Source organism: Alosa alosa, chromosome 6, assembly GCF_017589495.1.
Source record: "Alosa alosa isolate M-15738 ecotype Scorff River chromosome 6, AALO_Geno_1.1, whole genome shotgun sequence".
In the NCBI taxonomy this organism is placed as follows: domain Eukaryota; kingdom Metazoa; phylum Chordata; class Actinopteri; order Clupeiformes; family Clupeidae; genus Alosa; species Alosa alosa.
This window is the reverse complement of record NC_063194.1, coordinates 8,871,435-8,888,970: the sequence shown is the minus strand read 5'-3', so window position 1 is coordinate 8,888,970 and position 17,536 is coordinate 8,871,435. Positions and strand designations below refer to the sequence as shown.

The following is a 17,536-nucleotide window of genomic DNA, read 5'->3' as shown; positions in this document are numbered from 1 at the left end:
GCACTATGTACAGTATACTGTTGTTAAAAACACCCATCAACCCATTACACCCATACATGTGGATAAAAGATTGGGTACTCCTGTACCGGTGGAGTTCTGACCTGTGATGTTGTTGGGTGTGGCCCTCTGCTCGGGAAGCTGGCCACTGTAGGCCTGGGCAAGAGCCACCGCAAGGGGCCCTGCTGTGGGACCCAGGGCTATAGGCACATAGGTGGGTCCGTAGCGCTCCAGCGACAGCTTCAACTGGGGAGTGTTGTGGCGACCGGGCAGGGTGCGGGCCACCACCAGGGCCAACACCGTGAAAACCAGCGGCACAAGAAACTGAGCCACCATCACCTTCCAGTTCCGCATGCTATAGAGAGCTCGCTTCAGAAACATGGCGTAGAACTGCTGCATGTAGAGTCTAGCCTGGAGGAACAAAGAAAGTTAGTGAGGGAGTGAGCGAGTGACTGTTTGTGTGTGTGTATTTTTGTTTGTGTGTAAAAAAAGTGTGAGATGTATGTAAGAGATGATAGACAGCCTTTATAAGGTATAGATACATTATATGTGCTCATCTGTAGGTGGTAGCTAGTATATTAATGTTTGACACTGGTTGTTGTATATATAATTTAAATATGATTGTTTACACATCATTGACCCAACTACGCAATAATATACTGTGTATATGGTCCTGTATGCGTGTGTAGCTTTACTATAGACTATACGTGCAAGGTCCTTTCTCCCTTTATGTTGACATCAGTGTGTGTGTGACTGTATGTGTGATGCTTGGCGCTAACCCCAGTATTGAGCTTGATGTTGGAGCAGTCCTCTGAGATGAGTGTGCCACTGTCTGTAAAATCTGTGACATCAGTCAGTCCACTGATGCTGCTGGTGTCGTCCATGGTCCAGTCGTGTGACCGCCGCTCGTGCTGGTACTGCAGAGCTGGCAGCTGGATGGCCTGGATGTCCAAGCTAGAGTCCACCAGCTTCCCAACTCTGCACACATTCACAAAACAAGTACAATCATTTTGTGCACTTACAAAAAAGCAACTTCTGGAACAAATTTACACAAAAGTACAGTACATAGAATCTCTCTCTCTCTCTCTCTCTCTCTCTCTCTCTCTCTCAGCCATGCAAAAGACACCACTGACTAGGCCTGAGTGTGTACAGACAAGCAGTTAGAGAGAGTACACACACAGAAAGAGATTTGCACAGAAACCATACACATATCCACTAAACTCTGCTTAGTCACCATGATTAATATCAAATTCAATTCCAGTGGAAATGTACTGCTTCCTGCAGTGTGTGTGTGTCTGTGTGAGAGAGAGAGTGAATAAGATCACAGACTCTCCATGTCATTCTCCCACAGCCAAACCTTAACCTGAACAGCTGAAGAGGTTTATACAAGCAGCGATCTATTCTAGGCTTCTGCTCAATGGAGCCTGGGGGTGCATTCACTGCAGAAAAACAAGCCTTCCTTGGACTCTTTTTCAGATTCATTTCTCTCTCTTTCTTTGTTAAGCCACAATTAACTTTATTTACCCCCCCCACACACACACACACAAAGAAGTAGACATAAACTAACACACACAGTCTGTGGAAGGTATATAATTGTGTGATGTAGTTCTCGGAGATATTGGGGTGTGTTTCACTTTTAATTCTCTATTTACAGAGCCAGGACTCAGCACAAAATATACCACAGGGTTTATAAATGCCCTGAATGGACAAAAATGGTGTCAACTGGGTAGCAGTTATTGGTCTATTACCTCAGAAACACTTCCTCCATAGTGGTGACGGACGCTCCATAACTGGCAATGCCCAGCTCTTCTCTGTTCATTTCAAGCTCAGCAAACAGAAGCTCAAAACTGCACCCAACAGAAAAATACAAATGATGAAAAGTCTGGTCAAAACTCAGCAAAGCAACCTTAAATGAACAATAGCAGGTGGTCCCTTGCAATTGGATGTTATTACAGTGTTATGTCCTTGGTTTTATGAAAATGTGCAGGTGCAGGCGTATTTATCCAAAAGCAGCCCATCTTGCATCAGTATATTTGCACAAACATGAATATTTATATGTGAGTATGAGCCTGTGTGTGTGTGTGTGTGTGTGTGTGTGTGTGTGTGTGTGTGTGTGTGTGTGTTCTCTTACCGGCTGCTGCTCTCTTTGGGCAATATGTAGGAGAGTTCTGCTCCAGCACTGCTCTCTAGTGTAGCGTTTGGCACATACAGATGGACTAGCCGAGTAATCTCAGACACATTACATAAGGCATCTTTTACTATCACCATGTGGTAGCCAGCACCTGCACAAACAACAACACACACACACACACACACACACACACACACACAAAACATGCATTTCATTCATATTGAAAGGGGAGGCTGACTGAGGGAGAATACACTGAAGCATGAACTAAATAATCATTACAGTTCTAAACATTTTTACAATACACTGGAGAATGAACTAAATCATGTTTACACTTATCATCTTTGTATACAAGATTTCTGCTTCATACAGATTATGTAGGAAGCAGCATCTTCATCTTCATCTTCCTCACCATATTTGTTCTTGAGGAAGAGCGGCGAGCCGCAGCACTGCAGCTCTCCAGCAGCCATGATGGCGATGCGGTCAGCCAGGAGGTCGGCCTCGTCCATGAAGTGTGTGGTGAGCAGGATGGTGCGGCCACGCTTCTCCCCCTGGAGCAGGTCCCAGGTGGCGCGCCGAGCACACGGGTCCATACCGGAAGTTGGCTCGTCCAGCATCACCACCTACAACGCGTACACACACACGCACACACACGCACATACACACACACACACACACACACACACACACACACACACAGACACACACACACACAGACATGTTAAAACTGGTGCTTAATCTGACACTGACCGAAGGTCCTACCTTATGTTCCATCGGCTCCATTACTGGTTTGTCCATATACTCACTCTGACATTTAAACCGGATCACCTCTCCCTGACCTTTAGCCTTGCTCAGCACTGAACATGAACATTTCACAAAGTTGGAAATTTCACTGACTGTTCTTGGTTTTTAGTTTTTTCCACGGTGGTCGTTTTCTAAGGAAACAGTCTTTGCATCATTCCATAGAGAAACAAATATGAGCAACTAGAGATGAAAAAAGTATGTCAGTGTGAACGTCGTCTCTTAGGTAACAAGCCCTATCTTTGCGCGCCCTACATTTAGCCGTACTTCTCTACCTCCGCAACATATGCGCCTAACCACTAACCGCTGAACCATGACTCTGACCCACACTGACCTTAGAGTCTCCGATGAGCGCGATGCCGATGGACAGCTTCCTCTTCATGCCCCCAGAGAGTGTCTTTGAGCGACTGTCCCGTTTGTCCTCCAAGTTCAGCACACGGAGGATCCGGTCCACTTCATCCGGAATCTTCTCTTGTGGATATCCTTTCAGCTGTGACATGTGACGGGCAAAGACAGATATAAAAGGGAGACACGGGGATGGCATGAGTGAGACAGAGACATAAGGAATATACTAAATACCCACCAAACAAGTATGCTGCTGTGTGTGTGTGTATCTGGCAGAATAAAAGCACTAAATACCCACCAAACAATCCTGCTGGTGTGTGTGTGTGTGTGTGTGTGTGTGTGTGTGTAGGAGACCCACCTGTGCATAGAAGAGCAGATGCTCTCGGACTGTCAGGTTATCAAACAGTACATCGTGCTGTGGACAGAGACCCAGACTGCGGCGAATAAGAGACATGTCCTGACTGATGTCATAACCGTTAATGTAGGCCCTGCCACTGGTGGGCGTAAACAGACCTGCAACCAAAACACACATCACAGCAGTTTAAAGCAGGAAACAGACTGCATATGCCCATTAAAAGACCTTTAAACCTGAACTAGTCAGTAATTACTCATTAATTAACTGTTCATTTTCATCTTGCAGCAGTTGGAGTTGCAGTTGTATATAATTTGGGCAATACATATTCACAAGGATAGAGTGTGTGTGTGTGTGTGTGTGTGTGTAAGCTACTGACCTGTGAGCATGGATAAAGTGGTGGTCTTGCCGGCTCCATTGTGTCCCAGTAGAACAGTGATCTGGCCTTCAAACATGTTCAGTGTCAGATCTCTCACTGCTTCCTTTGTCTTGTTTCCCACTTTGAAGATCTGGAAGACATATACATGACACAATCTCACCTCTGCCTCCCTGAACTCTCTGAAATTATTGTGCACTTTAGGGCTACAACTAAAAATTATTTTTGATAGTTGATTCATCTGTTGATTATTTTCTCAATTAATTGATCGATAAATTGTCAGCGTTTCCCAAAGCCCAAGACTGTCCTAAAATGCCTTGTTTTGTCCACACGCCAAAGATATTTAGTTAGTCGGTCATAGAGGAGTAAGTAAAGCTGAAATGTTTTACATTAAGAAGCTGCAATCATAGAATTATTAGGCATTTTCTTTAAGAAATGACACTAACTGATTAATGATTACCAAAATAGTTGGCAATTGGTTTAACAGTTGACGACTAATCGATTAATCAATTAAATTATGCAGCCCTTGTGCACTTTTGTGCATTTTTGTGCGGGTGCATTTGAACGTACCTTGGCTAGATGTTTGATCTTGACTCCGGACACCAGGCCAGCCGGCTCCTCCTCTATGAACTCTCCCTTCAGCGCCTTCTCTGCATCCTCCTCTTCCTCCTTCTCCTTCAGCAGGGCGACACGTGGGGTGCTACACCAGTAGGAGGGCTACAGGGATTACAGTGGTTACGTCGGACACCTGTTGCTATTGTCTCCCCAGACAAACCTACCACACTTCTATCTCGACGCGTGTATATTTAAAAAACAAAAAACAAAACTGGAGTTCATTGTCTAAATACCATGCACAGGATAACTGCGACTGGGATAGGGTTTTCGTTTTTTTTTACTGTACATTTTTGTGACTTACCAGCAGGAAGTAGTACCAGGGCCGCGGGACGCCATACTCCCCAGGGAAGACGGTCTCCATATAGCAGGCCAACATGCCATAGAGCACTGCATCCAGCAGCAGCAAGCCCATCACCTGGGCCAGCGAGAAGTCATCATCCACGCTTACCGGCTGAAACAGATTGCTCCACTGCACCCCTGTCCCTGTGGGGATGGACACATATGGAAAATAGATGAAAACAAAAACACAATACTCAATTAATACGGTGCTGCATGTATACATGGAAGAGAACCACATATGTACAATGAGCACTTCCCTTTCTGTTTGAATGTTATTCTCTTTCTGTTTGAATGTTATTCTCTTTCTGTTTGAATGTTATTCTCTTTCTGTATGAATGTTATTCTCTTTCTGTATGAATGTTATTCTCTTTCTGTTTGAATGTTATTCTCTTTCTATTTGAATGTTATTCTCTTTCTGTATGTAAGTTGCTTTGGATAAATCTGCTAAATGAATAAATGTAAATGTGTACTTATATAAAATAGAATTGTTATTAATGCAGACATTATAAAAATACTAATAGTAAATAGTTATCATAGTAATAGACTATTGTATATTTTAGAGCTGAAAACCAGTTGTAGACTGAAACTAGGGCAGTAGGGCTGACCTTTGCCTTCGAACATGCCAATGAGTTGTGCTCCCATCGCCATCGCAACATTTGAAATCAGGCAAGCGGAGACTTTTTGGGCGTGGCTCAGCAGGTCATAGCGTGGCCACAGGAACACGTAAGGCAGGTAACTCAGGAAGTAGATAAAACCACCTGCTGCAGCTGCAACGTTAGCTGTAAACACATATATGCACACACGCACACATGCAGGCACACGCGCACACGCACACACACACACCAAAAAGAGTGGAACAAGTGTAAAAACAGTTGCTCTACCAGTTCAGAAAAAAATCTAAAAGTACATTTATGAACCCCACATAAAAACTCCATCCTTACATCTAATAGAACTGTACAACATGTGCTCTGTGCCTCATTCATTCACTCCAATGGGCACACTGACCAAGGGCATAGAACACTTTGCGCTTAAAATGGAAGACTCAAGGACATTGAAAAATGGCATATCAAGGTTTTTTTTACATTCATAGGCACTAAAAAACCTGATGACAACTGACAATGCGCCATTTGGGCTGTGGAAGAGTTGTGCAGTCAGAGTAAGAGATATGTATTAGGTATCCCTGACGACTGTTGATGAAGGCAGCATCAGTGAAGGAAGTGAGGCATCTGGCAGAATAAAAGCACTCAAATAGGCACACAGGAATTCACAGGGAACTGTCTTTCAGGGTCTTCAATGTCTCTTCAATAACCTCTCTAACAATAGTGTGTGTGGGTAATGATTTCTGTGTAGCACTATGGATGGTCAGTCTTGTGTAAAAAGATAGCTATGTCTGCAGGTTTCATTTCATTTTTATTGAACTTTTTTAATCAAAACATTAATTTGTGATCACATGGTTTCAGTGTCTGCATTAGTTGTGTCAAGTGTGTGTGTTTGTGTGTGTGTGTGTGTGTGTGTGTGTGTGTGTGTGTGTGTGTGTGTGTGTGTGTGTGTCAAGTGTGTGGGTGTGTCAAATGTGTGGTTGTGTACTGCAGCAAGAAAGGGAATTGTCCTGTCAGCTGACTAAGACGACAAACATTTACTTTAGAGCACAGCAGCCATGTTACTTAAATCAATAACACACTGACCCACCAATAAAAAAAACCTGATCTTATCTCCTGGTGTTCAGAAGTAAACACAAACATATGCTTCCAAAATCACAAGCATATGCACCCAAGGGACACATACATGGCCACTTCATGTCACTCATGTGAACTTTATGTGACATGACAACTCTTTCCACTCTCACTTCCCATTTCCCAGAGACCAGAGACCTTAACACACACACCCACCTCTGCAGAAGAAGGAGCTGATCATGAAGCTAAAGTTGATAGTTGCTACAGCAAACACCAGCAGGAAAACAAACACCAGGGTTGGATCGCTGTAGGTCAACACAGCTCCTTTGGTACTGACCTATCAGAGCACAGCAAAGCATTGAAAACACAGTCAGCAGACAATCATATACATCAAATCAATAATACAATTGGAAACATGCATACATACATACATACATACAAACATACTGTACATACATACATACATATATTAACACAAAACTGCAATGATTGCAATGTAAAGCACCAATACACTCATGTGTACTGACCTTCACACAGAAGAGCAGTGTGACAAAGAAGATGGAGATGGAGAGGAAGAGGAGGAACATGAGGAACCAGGCAGTCCAATGGAGCCAGTTACTGAGGCCCATCATTCGCATGTACTCCTGCACCACAAGAGAATGCATTTAGTTATTAACAATGTTAATACTTGACATAAACAGTTGGTAAATACCCCTCCACATACACACTGAGACAAGCAAATCTGCAGGCATACTTCATCATAATAATAATAATAATAATAATAATAATAATAATAATCTTTATTTGTATAGCACCTTTCATACACAGAATGCAGCTCAAAGTGCTTTACAGTTGGAGCATGTAACACAATAATAGAGAAGAGTTGATTTTGTTTCAACCCAAATTTTGCTGCTCTTATTTCTTCATTGTATGTGCCTTCTTATTTACTTTTTATATTGTTTACTTGAATGTTATGTTTGTCTGTGGACCTAATTGGTAAAATATGTCTTGTCTCCACCGTGGGATAGTGGCAAACGTAATTTCGATCTCTTTGTATGTCTTGACATGTGAAGAAAATGACAATAAAGCAGACTTTGACTTTGACTTGAGTCAGACATTATCAGTCATTCCTCTTCATTGCTGTGGCCATTTATGATCCAATCAGCAATGTCTCAGAAATATAGATAAGAACATGTAATACACTTGAATCTCTCTCTCTCTCTTTCTCTCTCTCTCTCTCACACACTCACACACACACACTCTTCCAGACCTTGAGTTTCCTCTCTTTCTCCTGCACTACAGCTCGTATGATGTTGAGAGAGGTGTAGGTGAAGCTGAGCACCAACAGCAGGGGCAGCTGGTTCTGAATGACCAGAATAAACACGTCATAGATGAAGGCCGGGTAGGGGAAGCGTGACACAACCACACGCGTATGGGCCAGCAGAGACTTTGCCGCCGTTTTGTTGTATGCACGCATGATAGCCCGGTCCACCGCATGCTGAAGAGTGAGAAAGCCCTCACGATAATATCCTGCAGGAACACACACGTAACACAATACATGTAAATCAAATGTAGATGTAAATGTAAATCTAATATGTTGCAAACTATTAAAATCTAGCCCTATGCCAATCTAGTAATAATATGTAATAAATAAGCAATATGATGCATTACTGATTTTTGGCAATACAGCTCAGTACTTTTACACATACATATAAGACTATTTGTTTACACTGTGACAGAATAGAATGTTTCTGTGCATGTGTTTTGTGCATTTTTGCCATTCTGGCAAAAATCCCGCTTAACAAACTGGTGGAGCACATCTCAGAAAGTGCTCTCCCAGAAACACAGTTTGGCTTCCGCAAGTCCAGATCCACCACTGCCATGGTCTTACGGCAGGTGTTCAAGAAAAGCAGAGAGCAAAGTGCAAAGACCTGTTTCTAGTCGTCATTAACCTCAGCAAAGCCTTTGACACTGTAAACTGTGAATTGTTCTGGAAACAGCTCTGCTAACTTAGGGTACCATCCAAGTTTCTCTCCATCCTGCAGCAGCTGCACGATGGGATGCAAGCCAGAGTCCTCATGGGGGGACTCCAATTAGTGTCAAGAAGTTGGGTCAACATTTGGGTCCTGGCCCTGTAATAACCGACGTCTGTAAGTAGATTTGGATAAAAGCATCGGCCAAAGGATTTAATAATAATAATAATAATAATAATAATAATAACGGTGTTCACCTGGAGTGCTGTCTTGACATAAGCCTATTCAATATCTGCCGACTCCAGACTCCAGACCTCTGACTAAATACTGAAATAAACAACTGAATCCTCAAAGCTTTATCAGCCTTTGGACCAAAGTTGCAGTCTACCACACGGTGTGGGTCTCCACTCTGCTCTATAGAGCAAAAATATGGACCTCACAAAAAATACTGGGTAGGCCACTATCCATAGGCCTGACCGCCGCCTTCCTCACCAAGCCCTTTATGGGAGACTGTTGGCGGACAGAAAAGGAGTTACAGAGACTATAGTAAAAACCACCTGAAGCCCTGCTAAATAAATTCAAGTCATCTTGTGCCTCTGACACTCTATAGTTCAAGCCGGGCAGGTTACCTGTGTCAGGGCAACAAAACAGATATACAGTAGACCAGCTTTCTTTACTTTCTTTAAAGACATTCCAAACAACCTACAACCTAATGACCACATCAGGGCTCCCTTGCCCCTCCTGTGGGTGAGTGTGTGGCACACGTGTTGGCCTCCACAGCCACATAAAGTGGCGCCAACGCCAACTGCGTCACCATTGGACACGATGGACAGTTAAATGAAGACTACTGATCATTTCACTAGTTCGCCCATTGGAATGCTTGGTTTAGAGTGCTGACAACATCATGCAGCAACAGTAGCTGCTACAGCTTGGTAGTTGGCCATGTCCTAGGATGCCTATAGCGTAGGGATTGTGTGAAAGCCTGTCAATAATTCCCTATAGGGCTCTCCTGAGTTTTGTTTAGGAAGCATTATTCAGCTTTACCCAGCAGTGTAGAACATTGAGCTGGTAAGTCTACGTCTGTCAAAAGACTGCTTTTCATCCTCTTTATCTTATCACATAAGACAGCCGGTTAGTGATACCTTCTTAAAAACTGTTGGATAACTTAACTTCCCTTTGCACATTTACAAATTATTCTGTAGGCCTAATGTGACTGGAAATTACCATATCAATCTAAAGGAGGATAGATCATAGTTTGTGTATCTGTATACAACTGCAATTATGACTTGTGACAAGATTTGTCTTTAAATGTTTGTCATTTAAATAATATGTAATTCATTTCCAACCCAGGTGAGGTTTCCAGTATCTGTGAAGGAAGATCATCCCTAAATCAAGTATCTACACAAAGCTTTTATTTGAGTAGGATATTTTTAGAAAATTTAGATTTTTAGGCTGTTTCCAGATCAAATTAAAAAAAAATAACTGTTACATGCAAACACTCACAGTATGGTTATCTTTGAATAGACCCTGACCATGACAAACAGCAACAGGATTAAAAAAGCTTCTCTCCACATCTCACACACAAACAGGCATCCCACATCATCAGAACTACAGAGGATAACAGGGAAGTGCCACAGTTGTCATGGGAACCCTCATAGAGAGAATGCCCAGACTGAAGCTCCACAAGGAGCAGACAGAGCCAATCAAACTGCTTCTCAAACCACATAGTGAAGCAATCAGAAGGTTCCACCAAGCACAGAGAGCCCCGAGCAGGAGCAATGAAATGGCAGGGGAGATGTTTCCCACCTGGCTAGTGGCTACAACCACAATATTTACCCAATTGCTCTCAATCAGAGGCACATGCTTGCCAAAGGTCTTGTAAACATTCAAGTTGAATTTCCCCTTGAGGATCAATAAAGTATCTATCTATCTATCTATCTATCTATCTATCTATCTATCTAAGTGATTTAGAAAATACGACAACAAGTATGTTGAAACATCTGAACCATGACGTATTAAATTTGTAAGCTTGATGATATGACACTAATGAAACTATCAAACACTACTGAGAGGATGCAGTGTTTGCTTTGGTGCCAGCTAACCTGGTGTGCCACCACGTGGGTCGTGTTGCTCCCGGGGTCCAGGTAACTGGAAGAGGGGGAAGAGGCTGAGTGTGTGCCAGTCCAGGTCATTATTGGGGTTCAGCTCCGACCTCTCCTTGGGAGGTGCAAACCGGGGGCTGTATGGGAACCGCAGGTGATAACTCACCTGGACATACAATAAATAAATAAAGAATTGTATTACATGCACTAAACTAGAGAAATCAGAGAAACTCTTGCATCAATGTTTGGTCATCACTTTACCGTCTAATGCAATATACATATTAATGCACAATCTACACCAAGTTGGTTGTCTTATTCTATCTCATTGTATTATTTTAAGGAACAGAAGAAATTAGCCTGTAGATAATTCTATAACTCTGCTGTATTACAGTTCCTTTTTAAAATTCTATCACATATATAACATTTAATTAAACCAACCCCAACAATATAACAATGTACTGTCATTTACAAACATCTGTGAACCTGTACACAGACACTGAACATGAGCACTCTCTTTCACTCTCTCCCCAACACTTCACCTCTAATGGAAGAGGCTCGTCATCATGGAGGAATGTGTTCTCAAACACCACCGCGGCCAGAACTTTGCCTGAGTGAGGATCTGTCTTCACAAACTCTTCAAATTGTTCTTCCGTCTCAAAGCCACGGACTGGAGACAAAAAAAATAAAACATAAACACACACACACAAACACACAGACACACAAACACACACACTTCAGTTGTTGCACTGGCTATTCTCTCTTTACTTTGTGAATGTGTGCTTAAGAAAACACAACAGCTACATGAATCTAAAATTACAGGAACACCCTGCACAAAGAGCGTGTTTACCGTTGTTGTTACACCATGCTGTAAATCTGCTAAATCTGCTGAACTATCCAAACGAACAGCATTCCAGTCTTCAAGAGGCCCAACAACAAGCCCGCTGTGGCTCTGTACCTCAGAACTTGATAGCGTAGCCCCATCATAGTCCTGTGTAGTCTTCTAGTACTTGTTAATTTGCCTGGCACTTGGAACCATAATTCACCATGCATTCCAAGCTTATCTTTATTTATAGCTAGCTCTTAGAAATGGTAAAAAAAAAAAAAAAAAAACATTGCGAGGTCATAAGAAAGTCACTGACAGAAAGGCACACCAGTTTTGCCTTCCACAAACACAGACAATCTGGAGGTATGCACACAGAAAATGTGGTTTGACAGAAAGCAAACTATAGATCCCTGATGATTAAATAACAGGATCCTATTTCTTCTCTCTTATCACTGAACACCATTTAGAAAATAGCTGTGTATTCTTCTCCAGCTAAAGCTTTCCCCCTTTCTTTATGGATAGTTTGTCCTAAACTGAATTCTGCTTCATTGCACCCTGCGACGTGCCCAAAAATGAGCAAATACAACTAGCATCCCTGCCTGCTCTCACTGTGTGCATTAGCTAGTGCCCATGCGCTATGTGCCGCAGAGGAAAAGTTGCACACCCAGTGATACAGGCCTGACAGGCTAAAGCTGTTATCTAAATATACTGGATTGGCACATTGCACAGCTGTGCACAAGAACCAACGGGCATATTAAGACAATAAACAGTGCTATTAATGATTAACTATTTCTGGTCAATTTCATAGGTAGTACTACTGAATTTTAACACAATTTATATTTCATTGGATTTATGGTCCATGTTTTTAACAGTAACCGTCGGAAGTCAAATGCGTCAGCCAAATGTAATGTAATGTTTAGTATGTTCACTGCTGCTGAAGGCTGGACCCAAATATCACAATAAAAATGCAGTTTATTAACAGTTCATTACCAAGGACTAATTCACTATTCTGTATGCCAAATCATCATATTGTCTTCCTCATGGCGTCGATGAGTAAGCCATTTCTGCCCACTCATGTGTTTACCATCATGAGCTTATGTCATGCTCTTTCCAAAAATACCAGTGGTCTTCAGCTAGTCTTTCATGCCATGAGAATGAAAAGAAAAGATATTATAGGACTTGTCTGCACTATTCTAAATTCTAAAGAAACGTCCTGTCCTTATTTTGGGGCCAATCAGATGAAGTGTTGACATGTTTTTGGACCAATCATATAGTGTTTTACTGCTTGGTACCCACCAGAGCTGATGGCCATGACCCCCAAGCTGCGCTGCACATCTTCAGCCACCTGGCGCACCACACTGGCATTGCCCGGCACATAGGCCAGCTGGAAGTTGGCAAACTCCATATGGAAGGGCATGTAGTCCACAGAGAAGCTGTTGTAGTGTGTTGCATTTGGGTAGTTCTTGAAGGGCACCCGCTGGCGCAGGACAATCAGGATGGCGGAGAAGAGCAGAGGCAAAGCGACTTCCACCAGCGTCACCAGAATCTGCCGCTTCTGTTGATGGTGAAGGACAAAAGGCAGTGGTGTAGTCTATGTGATATGCAGGAATACACAGTATACTCACTTAAAAAGCATCACCATCTCAGTATACCCAGTTAAAATAGGCAAGCATACGTATTAACATTTGGGGTTGATCACAGTATATCCACTACAGCTAACTACACTACACCACTGACAAAAGGGAGACAACAACAAGCAAAAATAAAGTAAAAGAGGGGATGAAACAACATGAAACAACTTCACACTGCCTGCGTCAGGACTTTTCCATAACTTCCTCTATTCTTGAAATACATGGCTCAGAGTGGTATATATTCACCCACTGAAACCTCTGGAAAACTGAAGAAAGAGGAACGGAAGCTCAGCTTTATGCTTATCAAACGGAAGCTCAGTGGTAGTTATGCTTATCAAAATGTTTACTCTTTGACTGATAAGCTACTACCTATCAGACGGAAGCCAGATACTGTACTTTTAGCTTTGAGTGAATGCTGCATGCAGACAGAAACAGCTAAGGTGAAGAGATATTCACATTCCACACAACTGAAGCACAAGAGATAATATGGCCTACTATTTGTGAGTATAATGAAGAGTAGTGCCACACATATTAGGCAGAACTACATCTGCTGTGACACTCCCATTTCTACTTCCTTGAATAGCAAGTACCTCATATGAACTCTCTCCCTTTTCTTCCTTCCTCGCTTTCCCTATCTTTGAGCCAACCCTTGTAAAGTCGCCGTACTGGGCCATATCTCCTAGCAACCACAACTGGATCAGGGAAGTGAGGGAGGGGTAACAGACAGCCTTTCAGTTAAGTAAGACTGGTTATCCCTCTTACTGCTCAAAGAGACTTTGTTTTTCACAGTCTGCCCTTGAGCAACTCCCCAGTCTCACGTTGTAGTTACACCAGAAAAAAGATTATGTTAGCCTTATGTTAAGACTGTACTCTTAAATAAGCGGGCCACAACTTGTCTACTTTTACCGCTAATATGTTGCTCTGCAGCACAAAACTTAACCCATCACAATGAAAACCACCAGAAATTACTATACAAAATTGTGCATAGCCTATACTGTTGTTCCAGCTATAAGGTATTTGCTATATATCAGCTTTATTTGATATTGATCAGTATTATAGCAGCTTTGACATAAAGACCACAATAGAACTTTGAAAATAACACTAATAGATATGGATCTGCTATTCTGCTGCCAATTCATCCATGAGGGCACACATGTACACAGATACAAGAGCTAAAACCAACATTGATTTATTTAAGTAGTTTTAAGTAGGATAAACCAGTTTTCACTGCAATTATTGCATGATTTCTAAACTGCGTATAATTAGGTAACAGTCCAAATTCCAACGCCACAGTGTAATGTAAAAGTGAACCAGGGTGTAAAGAGAAAACACTTCCTATCCCATATTCAGTCATGACAGATTTACATGGAAAACTGATTTCCCAGAGGTCATAGCACCCTTTTTTTTCCAAATACGAAATAGACTAACAATGTGCCTCTATTGTTGTAGAGTCAAACATTTGGTTAAATCTGGTCAGGTTTCCACAATGTGTCCCATAATCCACAGAGACCCCAAAGGACATGGTGGGAATTTATTGTTGTTGAGGTGGGAATGCATTCTTGTATTTTGAACTGCTACTGATAGTTTCTTCACAATAATTTTATGTTCCATCGCAATGTTTTTGCGCTCCCTCACAATACGTTTTGCATTCCCTTTCAACAGTTTTGCGTTCCCTCACAGTCAAAAGTATTGCGAGGGAAAGCAAAACTATTGCGAGGGAACTACAAAAGGAGCTCTAAAAATAAATGTCCACCAAAAATAATTTCCACCATGTCCCTTCAGGGGCTCGGTAATAGATCCTCATCTTTACTAGGTATTTTTAAAGTCCTTCTTGATTTCAGGTATACATCTCTAACACATCAAACAGTCTTGCCAACCTGCTGTAGGTAGTTCTTCCACAGAAGTAATCCAAACTGCCGTAGCACAGCCATTCTCTGAGGTGAGAATGCAAGCCTGATTGACACAACCTGCAGAAAAGGGGTATGAGAAACTAATCACATCAATTCACAAGGCACAACAGGCATCCTGAAGAAAAAAAAAACAATCATGGATTTATCATTATATACAAACTCAGCTGCCCACAGGGAAAGATCAAACTGGCATAACGGATAGGGCTCAGGGGCATCATGCTCTTCTGGGAAAGACTTTGGAAAGATATTTACCCCTGACATTCCACTCAACCTCTGATAAGCTTCTGTTTTTGATAAACATTTGTTGCTTTCACTGGTTAGTTGGTCAGGAGTGAGATGGTGAGAATGTAGGAGTAAACTGAAGACCAGGTGTATTTTCACCACTTTATCCAGCATGAGGCAGGCATGACAGACAGAGGAGGATGGTTGACACCACTATTCTTTCACACAAACTTACACCAAATTGATAGCCAAGGAGCCAGAGGTGAACACACATGGATAGCTATAAAAACTGTGCTTTCATTATACAACTAAACACGAAAGAATACTTTCATAACCCTCGAGCCAGCTCCTTACTATGTGATCTCAATGGCGACGCAGCGTTTGTTTGCACCTCCAACAGCATGGCGTACCTGGTTACCTCCCAAAAACACCCTCAAACGCTCACAAATACCATATGTTTGTGTTAAAGAATACAACAACATGGATGTGTATTTTCTTTGAAATATTGAGTAAGCAACTGCATTTAAAACCTTTGTTTACAAAAACAATGTGCTTGCTGTACTTCCAAAAGGATCCTGTACGAGATTAATGTACAAGTTTATTTCAACACTGATCCCTTGAACTTTGACTAATTTCTCAACTGGGTTTGGTTTAGTGCCAGCTAGGTTTTGTTTTGGAGTTAGACCAAGTTAGAGGTAGAGTAGGGTTAGGTGGGGAAACGGTTCTGCTTCTAGTGCCCCCCATCAAAAACGTGTCTCACCTGTTAGCAACACCATTAAATGTAAATATTTGCTCAATTACTCTTGTTGGTTTAATTCACGATAAGATACTTTATTGTCTGTTACAGGAGGGTTACAGATTTCTTTCTTTGACAAGGTTCCAGTTACAAGGAAACATTCCCACAGACATGTCGTAAAAACATCTACAAGAAATCCTTCATCCCCTTCTGCAATAGCCATACTGAACAGCACAAAATTAACACCACAGTCAGCTGATACCTCAAAACAAGACATGGGGTGTTGAGGTATCAGCTGACTGTGGTGTTAATTTTGTGCTGTTCAGTATGGCTATTGCAAAAGGGGATGAAGGATACGGGCCAGTGGTACATTAAAACATTAGGCCTCATTTGGATTTTTATGCCAATAAATATGTTCCATAAACAATGTTAAACATTCAGATTAAGGCACATGCACCTAGAGCAATGATCAATTCTAATGTGAGGAATGACACTGGTGATAGCCTACAACAAAAATAGGCTATGTAGCTCCTGTAGTTAGTATCATACACTGAAAGACTATACTTTGCGAGTCGAGCAACAACACAGACCAGTTTTATACAACACCCCATTTAGCCTGGTCTCAACCTATGCAGGCACCACAACTGTCCAGGGGTTCCTTTTTAGAGGTAACTTCAATCAGGAAACGCTTCACAAGACACAGAACAGCTCTAGTTACTTGAGAGAAATTGACCAGCTCTCAATTTCCAGGTTCCTATCTCATTACACCAAGGCAAAGCTTACCTCTTGTTGTTTGCTCTACAAAATAGCTACAAAGAAAGGCCTGATACTTTTGAACATTTTCATAATGCCTAATGAACGGCACGAAATCAAGACAAGGATTGATCGTTTCACCTTCGGATGGGTTAAACACTGATTCAGAGAGGACCACTGATGCGGCCTAACAGCAGCCGAGTGCGTTTCGGCCAAATGCATGTTCCACTATATAGTGATTAAATATCCCCCATATCAAAAAGGTAGGCTAATGTAATTTATTTTTGCGACGTTCTACCTAAGACCCACAGCGATTGGCTAAGGCAGCTGTCCATTACGTTCTTTCCGTCCATGACATGCCTACAAGGCTGCCGAAAATCGTTCATAATGCTATCAGAAATAGCTTTTGTAAGCTAATTTGCATTGCATCGTTCAGAATAATTAAGTTATATTTGAGTGAATATGATTATATAAAAGACAACATTACATTAATGACAAAAATACCTCAGATTAGTCGGAATGGGCCCACAGATGTCATAGGTTGTCCTTTTTCAACGCAGTAACGTTACAATCATCCGTTTTATTAGCGGTAACATTGAGTTATCCTCGCGTTCGGGCACCTGACCGCGGACGATTAACTGGAGGCTATCCAGATAAAAGAAATGTTAAATTATGAGTTATTTCGCACTTAAAGCGATGACACTGCAGCATCCGACGGACAGAGCTTATCCATTGTGCGAACACACCATCATCAACAAAC

At 42.0% G+C, this 17,536-nt stretch overlaps 1 protein-coding gene across 1 annotated transcript in view; it reads right to left on the bottom strand.

Annotated features, from left to right (window-relative positions):
• abca3b (ATP-binding cassette, sub-family A (ABC1), member 3b) overlaps positions 1-17,536 on the bottom strand; it is a 27,059-nt gene extending 9,523 nt beyond the window's left edge. Inside the window, exons 1-19 of the mRNA XM_048245308.1 lie at positions 17,281-17,536; positions 15,033-15,122; positions 12,821-13,079; positions 11,241-11,368; positions 10,702-10,867; positions 7,897-8,156; positions 7,154-7,270; positions 6,843-6,963; positions 5,559-5,732; positions 4,916-5,097; positions 4,570-4,716; positions 4,003-4,132; positions 3,630-3,784; positions 3,261-3,416; positions 2,538-2,748; positions 2,129-2,279; positions 1,746-1,844; positions 777-975; positions 102-408 (exon numbers count right to left, since the gene is read on the bottom strand). Of these exons, the coding sequence (XP_048101265.1) occupies positions 102-408; positions 777-975; positions 1,746-1,844; positions 2,129-2,279; positions 2,538-2,748; positions 3,261-3,416; positions 3,630-3,784; positions 4,003-4,132; positions 4,570-4,716; positions 4,916-5,097; positions 5,559-5,732; positions 6,843-6,963; positions 7,154-7,270; positions 7,897-8,156; positions 10,702-10,867; positions 11,241-11,368; positions 12,821-13,079; positions 15,033-15,086 (3,016 nt within the window). The 5' untranslated portion in view covers positions 15,087-15,122; positions 17,281-17,536. The remainder of the gene's footprint in view (positions 1-101; positions 409-776; positions 976-1,745; positions 1,845-2,128; positions 2,280-2,537; positions 2,749-3,260; positions 3,417-3,629; positions 3,785-4,002; positions 4,133-4,569; positions 4,717-4,915; positions 5,098-5,558; positions 5,733-6,842; positions 6,964-7,153; positions 7,271-7,896; positions 8,157-10,701; positions 10,868-11,240; positions 11,369-12,820; positions 13,080-15,032; positions 15,123-17,280) is intronic.